Source organism: Heteronotia binoei, chromosome 6, assembly GCF_032191835.1.
Source record: "Heteronotia binoei isolate CCM8104 ecotype False Entrance Well chromosome 6, APGP_CSIRO_Hbin_v1, whole genome shotgun sequence".
Classification (NCBI taxonomy): domain Eukaryota; kingdom Metazoa; phylum Chordata; class Lepidosauria; order Squamata; family Gekkonidae; genus Heteronotia; species Heteronotia binoei.
Window position 1 is genome coordinate 145,055,585 of NC_083228.1, and position 14,718 is coordinate 145,070,302.

General features: G+C 48.6%; 1 protein-coding gene across 1 annotated transcript in view; it reads left to right on the forward strand.

Moving 5' to 3' along the window:
- LOC132574389 (lipoma-preferred partner homolog) overlaps positions 1-14,718 on the forward strand; it is a 116,886-nt gene that overhangs the window by 32,865 nt on the left and 69,303 nt on the right. The window contains exon 3 of the mRNA XM_060242752.1: positions 13,264-13,433. Within this exon, the coding sequence (XP_060098735.1) occupies positions 13,264-13,433 (170 nt within the window). The remainder of the gene's footprint in view (positions 1-13,263; positions 13,434-14,718) is intronic.

Below are 14,718 nucleotides of genomic sequence, written 5' to 3' on the forward strand. Positions count from 1 at the left end.
TGAGAAAGAAAGAGAGAGAGAAAGAGAGAAAGAAAGAGAGAGAGAGAGGGAGGAAGGAAGGAAGATCCCAGAGATAAAATACTATTGTACATGGACACATTGGGAGAATGGGCAGATGTCAACAATGTGCAAGTTAAAAGAGATAAATGTAAGGTTTTGCATCTAGGTAATAAAAATGTTATGTACATGCACAGATGGGGATACTCTTCTAGTAGCAACATTTGAAAATGAGATCTTGAGGGTCTGCAATTTTTTACTTACTTCATTTGTACCTTGCTTTTCTCCCAGTGCAGAACCAAAAATGGCTTACCTTGTTCTTCTTTCTTTCATTTCATCCTCACACCTTAAGTGTGGTGTAGTGGTTAAGTGTGTGGGCTCTTTTCTGGGAGAACCGGGTTTGATTCCCCGCTCCTTCGCTTTGCAACTGCTGGCATGGCCTTGGGTCAGCACAGCTCTAACAGAAAGGGCAGTTTCTGTCAGAGCTCTCTCACAGAGTGTCCCACAGAGTGTCTGTTGTGGGAGGGGAGAAAATATAGGAGATTGTAAGCCGCTCTGAGACACTGATTCAGAGAGAAGGGCGGGGTATAAATCTGCAGTCGTCTTCTTCTACCCTGTGAGGTGCGTTGGGCAGGTTCGAATGCAGATCTCTCTGATCCTGGACTGACTCCCTAGCCCTCACCACGCTGGCCACGTAAAATTAGATTCCTTTTCTCTGCAAAATGGTTGCTTTCCTGCAGCACCAACGTATGCGCCTGTTTTGACAAACAAGGAGGGGAGATTAATCTAATATAGCTGCTCTCTAAAATCAAGGTAATACCTATAGTTAGGATATCTGGCGTTTCAGCGTAGCAAATGGTCGCTTTTCATCCTGAAATTCAGCTTTGGGATGTGCAGGCGGGCTGAAGGGGGGTCTTTTGTTTTGGAAGGAAACGGCGTCTATTCACTGTATTTTCTTGGCTAATCTAATACCTCTACCAGAAGCTGCAGATGAGCCATTACAGTGGCGAGCGGCCAGAAAATGCCTGCAATCTGAGATACTTTTCTTCGCTTGCCGCACGCTCGGCTTGAGTGCTTGTTTGCTCAAAAGAAAAATTGCTCCGGTTAAAATATTCCGAGATGAATCGCTGGCAAGCCCACTTCGTCTGGCGGGAAAACACCGGAGGGCTGTGGATGTTTCCTGTCCAACGTGGGAGATGAACACAGTGGCACTCAGAACACCAAAGGCTTTGCCCAAGGGGGGAAACGTCAACTGAGGGGTTAGAAGAAGAAGATAGAAGAAGAAGATATTGGATTTATATCCCGCCCTCCACTCCAAAGAGTCTCAGAGCGGCTCACAATCTCCTTTACCTTCCCCCCTCCCCACAACAGACACCCTGTGAGGTAGATGAAGATATTGGATTTATATCCCGCCCTCCACTCCGAAGAGTCTCAGAGCGGCTCACAATCTCCTTTCCCTTCCTTCCCCACAACAGACACCCTGTGAGGTGGCGGGGCTGGAGAGGGCTCTCACAGCAGCTGCCCTTTCAAGGACAACCTCTGACAGAGCTATGGCTGACCCAAGGCCATCTCAGCAGGTGCAAGTGGAGGAGTGGGGAATCAAACCCGGTTCTCCCAGATAAGAGTCCGCACACTTAACCACTACACCAAACTGGCTCTCTTAACCACTACACCAAACATTATAGAGGTTTACAAGACTATGCCTGGGGTACAGAAGGTGAAGAAAGAAGTCCTTTTCTCCCTTTCTCACAATATGAGAACTCGTGGGCGTTCAACAAAATTGCTGAGCGGTCCGGGTTGGAATGGAGAAAAGGAAGTGATTAACACGTGGGAATTCACTGCCACAGGAGGTGGTGGCTACTGCAAGCATAGACAGCTTCAAGAGGGGATTGGATAAGCATATGGAGCAGAGGTCCATCAGTGACTATTAGCCACAGGTATAGATGGAACTCTCTGTCTGGGGCAGTGATGCTCAGAATTCTTAGTGTTGGTGGGGGGGGGCAACCACAGTGGGAGGGCTTCTAGTGCCCTGGCCCCATTGGTGAACCTCCTGATGGCCCCTGAGTTTTTTTGCCACTGTGTGACACAGAGTGTTGGACTGGATGGGCCATTGGCCTGATCCAATATGGCTTCTCTTATGTGACACAGAGTGTTGGACTGGATGGGCCATTGGCCTGATCCAACATGGCTTCTCTTAAGTTTCTTGCCTGCAGGGACCTCCCAGTCAAGAACATAAGAACATAAGAGAAGCCATGTTGGATCAGGCCAATGGCCCCTCCAGTCCAACACTCTGTGTCACATAACAACATAAGAGAAGCCATGTTGGATCAGCCAATGGCCCATCCGTTCAACACTCTGTGTCACATAAGAATATAAGAGAAGCCATGTTGGATCAGGCCAATGGCCCCTTCAGTCCAGCACTCTGAGTCACATAAGAACAGAAGAGAAGCCATGTTGGATCAGGCAATGGCCCATCCAGTCCAACACTCTGTGTCACATAACAACATAAGAGAAGCCATGTTGGATCAGGCCAATGGCCCATCTGTTCAACACTCTGTGTCACATAAGAATATAAGAGAAGCCATGTTGGATCAGGCCAATGGCCCTTTCAGTCCAACACTCTGAGTCACATAAGAACAGAAGAGAAGCCATGCTGGATCAGGCCAATGGCCCATCCAGTCCAACACTCTGTGTCACATAAGAACATAAGAGAAGCCATGTTGGATCAGGCCAATGGCCCATCCAGTCCAATGCTCTGTGTCACACAGTGGCCAATATATGTGTGTGTGTGTGTATACACACAGACATTTACATACATACACACACACACACACACACACACACACACATATATAATATATATATATATATATTATATATATATATATATATATATATATATATATATATATATACACACATACACACACACACACACACACACACACACTGTGGCTAATACCCCCTGATGGAACTCTGCTCCATATTTTTATCCAATCCCCTCTTAAGGCTGTCTATGCTTGTAGCTGCCAACACCTCCTGTGGCAGTGAATTCCACATGTTAATCTGCCTTAGGTTGAAGAAGGACTTCCTTTTATCCATTTTAACCCGACGGCTCAGCGATTTCGTCGAATGCCCACAAGTTCTCGTATTGTGAGAAAGGGAGAAAAGGACTTCTTTCTCTACTTCTCCGGAACCTCTACATTTTCTTTTGCTCTTTCTTTCTTACTTCCCTTCCCCCCCCCCCCAAAAAAAAAGAAATACTTGCTTCTGGGCTCCCTTGTTCAAACCCCCCATGAGAATTTGGCTGATCTGACAAACTTTCTCATCTCTCCCCCCCACACAAAAATGGGGAAATAACCAAATCTTAAAGCAGACAGATGGAAATCTTCATCCTGCCACTGTGGCTACACAGGAGGAAGTAACATAACAAGTATGATGGGAATAAGGTTTTATTACAACTAGGGAAGGAGCCTTCTCAATCGCTGCCCCCCATTGGTGGAACCGGAGGAGGTCAGAGCCTCGCAAGACGATAGTATTCCATTTAGCTTTCAGCTGAAATTGCCGATATATTAGCTCTAAAGGATGCCTAAGATTACTGAGCGCCATCTGTAACTAAATGGTGATTTGCACCGAATTGTTTAAGTTGTTTATATTGTTTTAACTGTTTTAAGTTAATGAACATAAGAACATAAGAACATGAGAAGCCATGTTGGATCAGGCCAACGGCCCATCAAGTCCAACACTCTGTGTCACATAAGAACATAAAAGAAGCCATGTTGGATCAGGCCAGTGGCCCATCCAGTCCAACACTCTGTGTCACATAAGAACATAAGAGAAGCCATGTTGGATCAGGCCAACGGCCCATCAAGTCCAACACTCTGTGTCACATAAGAACATAAGAGAAGCCATGTGGATCAGGCCAACGGCCCATCAAGTCCAACACTCTGTGTCACACAGTGGCAAAAAAATTTATATACACACATACACTGTGGCTAATAGCCACTGATGGACCTGTGCTCCATATTTTTATCTAATGTTTAATTTAACTTGTTTTATTGTGACTCTACAGTGTATTGTGAGCCCCCCAAGTCTGTTTTGGTGGGGTCAGCGAGATACAAATCGAACAAACTAAACTAAACTATTATGACAGTTATAACTCAAGAAGCATTTTAAGGTAGCTGCTGACCTGATATAATTTAGTCCACCTTCCGGTGTGGTCAGGGGGAGCGGCATAGGCCAATGAGTTCTGCAGATGAGTTGTGCTAATGAGCTCTGGCATCTCTTTTCCAACAACGTGACCCCAGACCATAAGAATAGTGCAGCAGTGGAATCAGCTGCTTAGAGAGTTGACCAAATCATAAAAGAAAGGGGAAAGCCGGCAATAAACTGCTTTTTCCCGACCACTTCAGCTCAGATATTCTTGTTCCTGGCTGTCAAAGGACTGCCTGAATGAAACACATAAGAGAAGCCATGTTGGATCACGCCAATGGCCCATCCAGTCCAACATTCTGTGTCACACAGTGGCCAAAAAAAACCAGGTGCCATCAGGAGGTCCATCAGTGGGACTAGAAGGACACTAGAAGCCCTCCCACCAAGCACCAAGAATACACAGCTTCACTGCTCCAGACATAAGAACATAAGAGAAGCCATGTTGGGTCAGGCCAGTGGCCCATCCAGTCCAATACTCTGTGTCACACAGTGGCCAAAAAACCCAGGTGCCATCAGGAGGTCCATCAGTGGGGCTAGGAGGACACTAGAAGCCCTCCCACCAAGCACCAAGAATACACAGCTTCACTGCTCCAGACATAAGAACATAACAGAAGCCATGTTGGGTCAGGCCAATGGCCCATCCAGTTCAACACTCTGTGTCACACAGTGGCCAAAAAACAAGGTGCCATCAGGGGGTCCATCAGTGGGGCCAGGACACTCGAAGGCCTCCCACTGTGGCCCCTCCCAAGCACCAAGAATACAGAGCATCACTGCTCCAGACAGAGAGTTCCATCTATAAGAACGTAAGAGAAGCCATGTTGGGTCAGGCCAATGGCCCTCCAGTCCAACACTCTGTGTCACACAGTGGCCAAAAAACCAGGTGCCATCAGGAGATCCGTCAGTGGGGCCAGGACACTAGAAGGCCTCACACTGTGGCCCCTCCCAAGAACCAAGAATACAGAGCATCACTTGCCGAGACAGAGAGTTCCAACAATACGCTGTGGCTAATAGACGTGGATGGACCTCTGCTCCACAGTGTCAAAAGGTGACTCTTTGATCCCTGATCAGTCTCTCTTTGAAAAAGAAATCTATAACTGGAAAGCAGGGGCATTCGTTTGAGACCGAGTGGGGCCGGAGCAGCAGGCGGAGGGCCATGAATGGAAATCTCGTTCGCCCGTTGCCCGAACATTCGGCACTGTCCTAGAAATGCTGTTCTGTTATCAATATTTCTTCATTAGCGATAATGATTTTTCCACATTCCCTGCCAGTTGGTTCCCTAAACCGTCCAGAAGCCGGATGTGTCCTGAATCTCTAAAGCGCGCTTATTGGAGGGACTCCTGACGCGGCAACCGTGAGGGGAAAAATAGCAACTGGAGGAGAAGGGCACAGCAGGAACGACGGTTATTGATGGCACCTGCGGGAGCCCTTGGGTGGATATTGCCTCTCCAAAGTATTTACATAAGAAAGACATTGCGGTGCGCAGCCTGCAAGAGACGACACGTTCTTCTGTCTCTGGAGATCTTTGTCATGTATCGAGACCGAGTCCTATGAGGAAAGGTTGAAGGAGCTGGGGATGTTTAGCCTGGAGAGGAGGCGGCTGAGAGGTGATAGGATCACCCTCTTCAGGTACTTGAAGGGCTGTCATATAAAGGGGTCTGGAGACCAAGTCCTATGAGGAAAGGTTGAAGGAGCTGGGCATGTTTAGCCTGGAGAGGAGGCGGCTGAGAGGTGATGTGATCACCATCTTCAAGTCCTTGAAGGGCTGTCTGATAGAGGAGGGTGTGGAATTGTTTTCTGTGGCCCCAGAAGGTAGGACCAGAACCAATGGACTGAAATTAAATCAAATGAGTTTCCAGCTCAACATCAGGAAGAACTTCCTGACCGTTCGAGCGGTTCCTCAGTGGAACAGGCTTCCTCCTCGGGAGGTGGTGGGGCTCTCCTTCCTTGGAGGTTTTTCAACAGAGGCTAGATGGCCATCTTACGGCATTGAAGATCCTGTAAATTTAGGGGGAGGTGTTTGTGAGTTTCCTGCATTGTGCAGGGGGTTGGACTAGATGACCCTGGAAGTCCCTTCCAACTCTAGGATTCTATGTATCATTTTGCGGCAGCCAGGAGGACTGCGGGGGGTGGGGGGGGTCCCCACCATTCCAAGGATGCCTCCTGGAATTTGAGAGCTGGATCATTTCGGCGGATGCTTTTGGGGTGTTCCTTTGTTCACACCGCTAGCCCTTAAGTTCAGGGTGAGGACACAGAATCATAGAGTTGGAAGGGGCCTCCAAGGTCATCTATTCCAACCCCCTGCACAATGCAGGAAACTCACAAACACCTCCCCCTAAATTCACAGGATTTTATCACTGTCAGATGGCCATCTAGCCTCTGTTTCAAAACTCCAAGGAAGGAGAGCCCACCACCTCCCGAGGAAGCCTGTTCGCTGAGGAACCGCTCTAACGGTCGGGAAGTTCTTCCTAAGGTTGAGCCGGAAACACTTTTGATTTAATTTCAATCCATTGGTTCTGTTCCTACCTTCTGGGGCCACAGAAAACAATTCCACACCATCCTCTATATGACAGCCCTTCAAGTACTTGAAGATGGTGATCCTATCACCCCTCAGCCACCTCCTCTCCAGGCTAAACATGCCCAGCTCCTTCAACCTTTCCTCATAGGACTTGGTCTCCAGACCCCTCATCCTCTATAGGACAGCCCTTCAAGTACTTGAAGATGGTGATCCTATCACCCCTCAGCCACCTCCTCTCCAGGCTAAACATGCCCAGCTCCTTCAACCTTTCCTCATAGGACTTGGTCTCCAGACCCCTCATCCTCTATAGGACAGCCCTTCAAGTACTTGAAGATGGTGATCCTATCACCCCTCAGCCACCTCCTCTCCAGGCTAAACATGCCCAGCTCCTTCAACCTTTCCTCATAGGACTTGGTCTCCAGACCCCTCATCCTCTATAGGACAGCCCTTCAAGTACTTGAAGATGGTGATCCTATCACCCCTCAGCCACCTCCTCTCCAGGCTAAACATGCCCAGCTCCTTCAACCTTTCCTCATAGGACTTGGTCTCCAGACCCCTCATCCTCTATAGGACAGCCCTTCAAGTACTTGAAGATGGTGATCCTATCACCCCTCAGCCACCTCCTCTCCAGGCTAAACATGCCCAGCTCCTTCAACCTTTCTTCATAGGACTTCGTCTCCAGACCCCTCACAATCTTCATCGCCCTCCTCCGGACCCTTTCTACGAATCCTTCCAGCGTGTAAAAGCCAAAACGAAGATTCTCGATGGATCTTCAGGAGTTGGTTGGTTTGTTATGGCAGGGGTGGCCAACGGTAGCTCTCCAGATGTTTTTTTGCCTACAACTCCCATCAGCCCCAGCCATTGGCCATGCTGGCTGGGGCTGATGGGAGTTGTAGGCAAAAAACTTCTGCAGAGCTACACTGGCCACCCTGTTTTATCGGAATGGGAGCTTTTCTCAGCGTTTCTGGGGGACAGCAAGATTTGAACCAGGAGCACTTTAGAAACTCAACAAGATTTGGGATATAAGCTTAGAGCCGAACCTCCTTTCAGAATTCCGACTTGTATCTGACGAAGGGAGGTTGACTCTTGAAAGTTTACAACACGGAAATCTTGTTGGTCTTTAAGGTTGTCTTGGATTCGAATCGAGCTGTTCTACTGCAGAACAGCCAGCTGCCCTCTGATACTAGCCACCGGGGAAACGGTTCGAGCAGGCCAGTGTCCAGCCGGATCACCTTTGCCAAGTTGGCCGTTGCGTCCTCTTGAAGATTATTCAGCTCATTCGCTTCCCCTCTTTTAGGCTGCTAAAAACAGCCTTCCTCTCTTTTCTCTGCTGTTTAAAGCCAACTTGCTTTCCTTTATGGAGTGCGCCCTTTTTGGAGTTCTCAGCAGAACCTTCGCCAAAGGCAAGGTTGCAGCACTTGAAGACTGCAGGCAAGTCCCTCCCGGGAGGAGCCTGCAATCTAGATTTCAGGTGGAGAGAAGGGAGGAGAGAGAGCAGGAGGAAAGAGGAGGCAAGATTCATATAGGAAGAAGAAGAAGACTGCAGATTTATACCCCGCCCTTCTCTCTGAATCAGAGTCTTAGAGCGGCTCAAAATCTCCTTTCCCTTCCTCCCCCACAACAGACACCCTGTGAGGTGGGTGGGGCTGAGAGAGGTCTGACAGCGGCTGCCCTTTCAAGGACAGAGACTCAGAGCAGCTCACAATCTCCTTTCCCTTCCTCCCCCACAAAAGGCACCCTGTGAGGTGGGTGGGGCTGAGAGAGCTCTCCCAGAGGCTGCTCTTTCAAGGACAGAGTCTCAGAGTAGCTCACAATTTCCTTTCCCTTCCTCCTCCACAACAGACACCCTGTGAGGTGGGTGGGGCTGAGAGGGCTCTCACAGCAGCTGCCCTTTCAAGGAGAGAGGTTCAGAGCAGCTCACAATCTCCTTTAACTTCCTCCCCCACAAAAGGCACCCTGTGACGTGGGTGGGGCTGAGAGAGCTCTCCCAGAGGCTGCCCTTTCAAGGACAGAGTCTCAGAGTAGCTCACAATCTCGTTTACCTTCCTCCCCCACAACAGACACCCTGTGAGGCGGGTGGGGCTGGAGAGGGCTCTCACAGCAGCTGCCCTTTCAAGGACAACCTCTGCCAGAGCTATAGCTGACCCAGGCCCATTCCAGCAGCTGCAAGTGGAGGAGTGGGGAATCAAACCCGGTTCTCCCAGATAGGAGTCCACGCACTTAATCACTACACCAAACTGGCTGAAAGGAAAGTGTTGATGAGAAGCATGGTAAGATGTGCCCCAGCGTAAACTCTTATGGCCAGCTCAGTCTGGCTTCCGTCTTGAGAACTGGGCATCATTCTTGCTTACAGAGAGGAAGCTTAAAAAGGTAGAATACAGAGCAAGCGACAAACACCTTCACACGGTATCAGAATGGAATGGAAGGACCACTGAACATCAGAGAAAATCCTCTGGCTCTCTGCCCCGTGGTTAGACCTCCAGAAATACTGGTTGCTCACTGTGTGAAACGATCATCGGGCAAAGGATCCCAGGAGCGAGAGACTTCAGCGTCTTCCTAAGAGCTCCATTGTCTTCCAGAGTTCTTGGTCTTGTTAAATAATTCCTTGAGCACTCTGTTTGAAGGTCTTTTGTAGAGTGGATTTGGAACACTCCAATTCTGCTTACCGCACCTCAAAAAGGATATTACAGCGTTGGGAAAGTGCAGAAAAGGGCAACTAGAAGGATTCAAGGGTTGGAGCACTTTCTCTGTGAAGAAAGGTTGAAACGCTTGGGGCTCTTTAGCTTGGAGAAACATCGACCGCGGGGTGACATGAGAGAGGTTTACAAGATTATGCATGGGATGAGAAAGTAGAGAAAGAAGTCCTTTTCTCCCTTTCTCACAATACGAGAACTCGTGGGCATTCGATGAAATTGCTGAGCAGTCATATTAGAACTGATAAAAGAAAGTACTTCTTCACCCAAAGGGTGATTCACACGTGGAATTCACTGGCACGTGGAATTAACTGGTGGCAGCTACAAGTATAGACAGCTTCAAGAGGAAATTGGATAAAAATATGGAGCAGAGGTCCATCAGTGGCTGTTAGCCACAGTGTATTGTAGGAACTCTCTGTCTGGGGCAGTGATACTCTGTATTCTTGGTGCTTGGGAGGCGGGGCACAGTGGGAGGCCTTCTAGTGTCCTGGCCCCACTGATGGACCTCCTGATGCCGCCTGGGGTTTTTTTTGGCCACTGTGTGACGCAGTGTTGGACTGGAGAGGCCACTGGCCTGATCCAACTTGGCTTCTCTTATGTTCTTATGTGACACAAAGTGTTGGACTGGAGGGGCCACTGGCCTGATCCAACTTGGCTTCTCTTATGTTCTTATGTGACACAGAGTGTTGGACTGGATGGGCCACTGGCCTGATCCAGCATGGCTTCTCTTATGTTCTTATGTGACACAGAGTGTTGGACTGGATGGGCCATTGGCCTGATCCAACAGGGCTTCTCTTATGTTCTTATGTGACACAGAGTGTTGGACTGGATGGGCCATTGGCCTGATCCAGCATGGCTTCTCTTATGTTCTTATGTGACACAGAGTGTTGGACTGGATGGGCCATTGGCCTGATCCAACTTGGCTTCTCTTATGTTCTTATGTGACACAGAGTGTTGGACTGGAGGGGCCACTGGCCTGATCCAGCATGGCTTCTCTTATGTTCTTATGTGACACAGAGTGTTGGACTGGATGGGCCATTGGCCTGATCCAACAGGGCTTCTCTTATGTTCTTATGTGACACAGAGTGTTGGACTGGATGGGCCATTGGCCTGATCCAACTTGGCTTCTCTTATGTTCTTATGTGACACAGAGTGTTGGACTGGAGGGGCCACTGGCCTGATCCAGCATGGCTTCTCTTATGTTCTTATGTGACACAGAGTGTTGGACTGGATGGGCCATTGGCCTGATCCAACAGGGCTTCTCTTATGTTCTTATGTGACACAGAGTGTTGGACTGGATGGGCCACTGGCCTGATCCAGCAGGGCCTCTCTTATGTTCTTATGTGACACAGAGTGTTGGACTGGATGGGCCATTGGCCTGATCCAACAGGGCTTCTCTTATGTTCTTATGTGACACAGAGTGTTGGACTGGATGGGCCACTGGCCTGATCCAACAGGGCTTCTCTTATGTTCTTATGTGACAAGGAGTGTTGGACTGGAGAGGCCACTGGCCTGATCCAACATTGCTTCTCTTATGTTCCTATGAGTGTTTTGTATTAATAGAGTAATTGCATATAAGTTCACATTTACCGTTGTATAATACATATAAAGTTCACTGTGATATAAGATATTGAATTGTATGAGGAGTGCATTTTCCTGTGTTTTATATTGCTATGTACTGTTTTAACCCAAGAGCCCATTTTTGCTATCGGCGCTGTATGAGACAGGATGCTGAACTAGATGGACCCTCATTGGTCTGATCCAGCAGGATTTAAGCCTCCTCTGCTTTATGATTTTCTAATTTCAGGTTTTTCTGCAAACCTGAGGAGTGCCCTAAATTTAAAGAAAAATCTATTTAGTCTCCTTAAATGGGGGCTGCAAGTTGCTAAAGGTGGCCAAACTTGCTTAATGTAAGAGCCACGCAGAATAAATGTCAGATGTTTGAGAGCTGCAAGACAGGAAGGAAGGAAGGAAGGAAGGAAGGAAGGAAGGAAGGAAGGAAGGAAGGAAGGAAGGAAGGAAGGAAAGAGAGAGAGAGAGGGAGAAAGAAAGAAAGAAAGAAAGAAAGAAAGAAAGAAAGAAAGAAAGAAAGAAAGAAAGAAAGAAAGAAAGAAAGAAAGAAAGAAAGAAAGAAAGAAAGAAAGAAAGAACATAAGAGAAGCCATGTTGGATCAGGCCAAGAAAGAAAGAAAGAAAGAAAGAAAGAAAGAAAGAAAGAAAGAAAGAAAGAAAGAAAGAAAGAAAGAGAAGAAGAGAAGAAAGAAAGAAGAAGAAACTTTAAAAGCATTCTTACATCAGATTGCATTCTTACATTTTACACCAGATAGGAGAGCCAGTTTGGTGTAGTGGTTAAGTGCGCGGACTCTTATCTGGGAGAACCGGGTATGATTCCCCACTCCTCCACTTGCATCTGCTGGAATGGCCTTGGGTTAGCCATAGCTCTGGCAGAGGTTGTCCTTGAAAGAGCAGCTGCTGTGAGAGCCCTCTCCAGCCCCACCCACCTCACAGGGTGTCTGTTGTGGGGGAGGACGGTAAAGGAGATTGTGAGCCGCTCTGAGACTCTTCGGAGGGGGAGGGCGAGATATAAATCCAATATCTTCATCTACCTCACAGGGTGTCTGTTGTGGGGGAGGAAGGTAAAGGAGATTGTGAGCCGCTCTGAGACTCTTCGGAGGGGGAGGGCGAGATATAAATCCAATATCTTCATCTACCTCACAGGGTGTCTGTTGTGGGGGAGGAAGGGAAAGGAGATTGTGAGCCGCTCTGAGACTCTTCGGAGTGGAGGGCGGGATATAAATCCAATATTTTAATCTACCTGACAGGGTGTCTGTTGTGGGGGGGGGGGTGGAAGGTAAAGGAGATTGTGAGCCGCTCTGAGACTCTTTGGAGTGGAGGGCGGGATATAAATCCAATAATTTCATCTACCTCACAGGGTGTCTGTTGTGGGGGAGGAAGGGAAAGGAGATTGTGAACTGCTCTGAGACTCTTCGGCGTGGAGGGCGGGATATAAATCCAATATCTTCATCTACCTCACAGGGTGTCTGTTGTGGGGAAGGAAGGGAAAGGAGATTGTGAACCGCTCTGAGACTCTTCGGTGTGGAGGGCGGGATATAAATCCAATATTTTCATCTACCTCACAGGGTGTCTGTTGGGGGGGGTGGAAGGGAAAGGAGATTGTGAGCCGCTCTGAGACTCTTCTGAGTGGAGGGCGGGATATAAATCCAATATCTTCATCTACCTCACAGGGTGTCTGCTGTGGGGGAGGAAGGGAAAGGAGATTGTGAGCCACTCTGAGACTCTTTGGAGTGGAGGGCGGGATATAAATCCAATAACTTCATCTACCTCACAGGGTGTCTGTTGTGGGGGAGGAAGGGAAAGGAGATTGTGAACCGCTCTGAGACTCTTCGGAGTGGAGGGCGGGATATAAATCCAATATCTTCTTCTTCTTCTCCAAGCTACTGGCTGACTTGGAGAATTGATTTAAAGAGGCAAATGCGTTCTCCAAGCCAGCCAAAGGGGTGGTGGGGGCTTTGAGAGCCACTCAGTATGTATGAAGGAGCCACAGTTCGGACACCCACGATGTAAGATTATATATGATTTTTTTTATTTATACCGCAACCCTTCTTGAGCTCTGTAAAGAAGAAAAATGGCTAAGAGATGTAAATAAACAAGTGGATAATAACATGATTTCATGCTCCGATTTTTGCATTGTGGGCTGGAAACACGAGGCTCCTTTTGAGCCGGCTCCAGTACAGTATCTTGCTGTACTGTTTTGACCCGCTTCTCTGTTCAGACTGAGACCAAAGCCCACTTCTCACCACCTGTCATCCTCTCTGTCTTGTCCAGGCCGTTGTGCACGTTGCGGAGAGAATGTCGTGGGGGAAGGAACCGGCTGCACGGCGATGGACCAGGTCTTCCACGTCGAGTGCTTCACCTGCATGACCTGTGGCAACAAGCTCCGGGGCCAGCCGTTCTACGCCGTGGAGAAGAAGGCCTACTGCGAGCCCTGCTACATCGTAAGTAGAAGGCGCAATGGGAAGGCTGAAATCGCTCGCCTTGGGGTCTCTGGTCCCGCCGGGCAGTCCTTCCATTCAGCATTGACGATCTCTGCCCGGGGCTCCCAGTTTTGTTGGTTTCTGATGCTCCTGCTCATGAACCAGAATTGTAAAGATGGGATAGCCCATCAGAAAAGGAAAAGGCGTCTCACTGTGTTCCCAGTTGAACGACTGATACAGTGTGATGGTGTGGCAAAAAAGGCCAATGCAATTTTTGAGCTGTATCGACAGAAGTCTAGTGTCCAGATCACATGATGTGATGGTATCGCTTTACTCTGCTCCGGTAAGACCTCACCTGGAGTCTTGTGTTCAGTTTTGGGCACCGCATTTTAAGAAGGATAGAGACAAGCTGGAAGGGGTCCACAGGAGGGCGACGAAGGTGGTGAGGGGTCTGGAGACCAAGTCCTATGAGGAAAGGCTGAAGGAGCTGGGGATGTTTAGCCTGGAGAGGAGGCAGCTGAGAGGTGATAGGATCACCATCTTCAAGTCCTTGAAGGGCTGTCATCTAGAGGATGGGGTGGAATTGTTTTCTGTGGCCCCAGAAGGTAGGACCAGAACCAATGGGTTGAAATTAAATCAGAAGAGTTTCTGGCTCAACATTAGGAAGAACTTCCTGACCGTTAGAGCAGTTCCTCAGTGGAACAGGCTTCCTCGGGAGGTGGTGAGCTCTCCTTCCTTGGAGGTTTTTACACAGAGGCTAGATGGCCATCTGACAGCAGAGAAGAATTTACGGGGAGGCGTTTGTAAGTTTCCTGCATTGTTCAGGGGGTTGGACTAGATGACCATGGAGGTCCCTTCCGACTCTAGGATTCTATGATTCTAAACCAGGGATGTCAAACATACGGCCTATCGGGCCCCCGAGCCACTGGCTGTCATCTGCTTCCTTTTCCCTCTCTCTTGCTTCCTTCTACATAACAGCTTGCTTTGCAAGGCTTGCCCGTTTGCTCAGAAGCTACAGAGCAAATCCTCTGTGTACTCCCACTGGCTGAGAGGTTTCTCCTTTGGGGAGGAAGCGGGGGGGGGGGGGAGGAAGAGCTTGCTTTGCTGGGCTCTCTCAATCCCATAGCAGAGCTACTGAGCCAAGCCTCTCTTCCTTCTATTGGCTGAGGCTCCTTCCCCTCGTGGTCCCCCGGGGAAGGAAGGGAAGAGCCAGAGCTTCCTTTGCTCAGTTCCCTGGATCCCATGGGAGAGATACAAAGAAAGCACCTTTAAGACTGTTTAAGTATGTTTTAATTGTGTTTGTAGC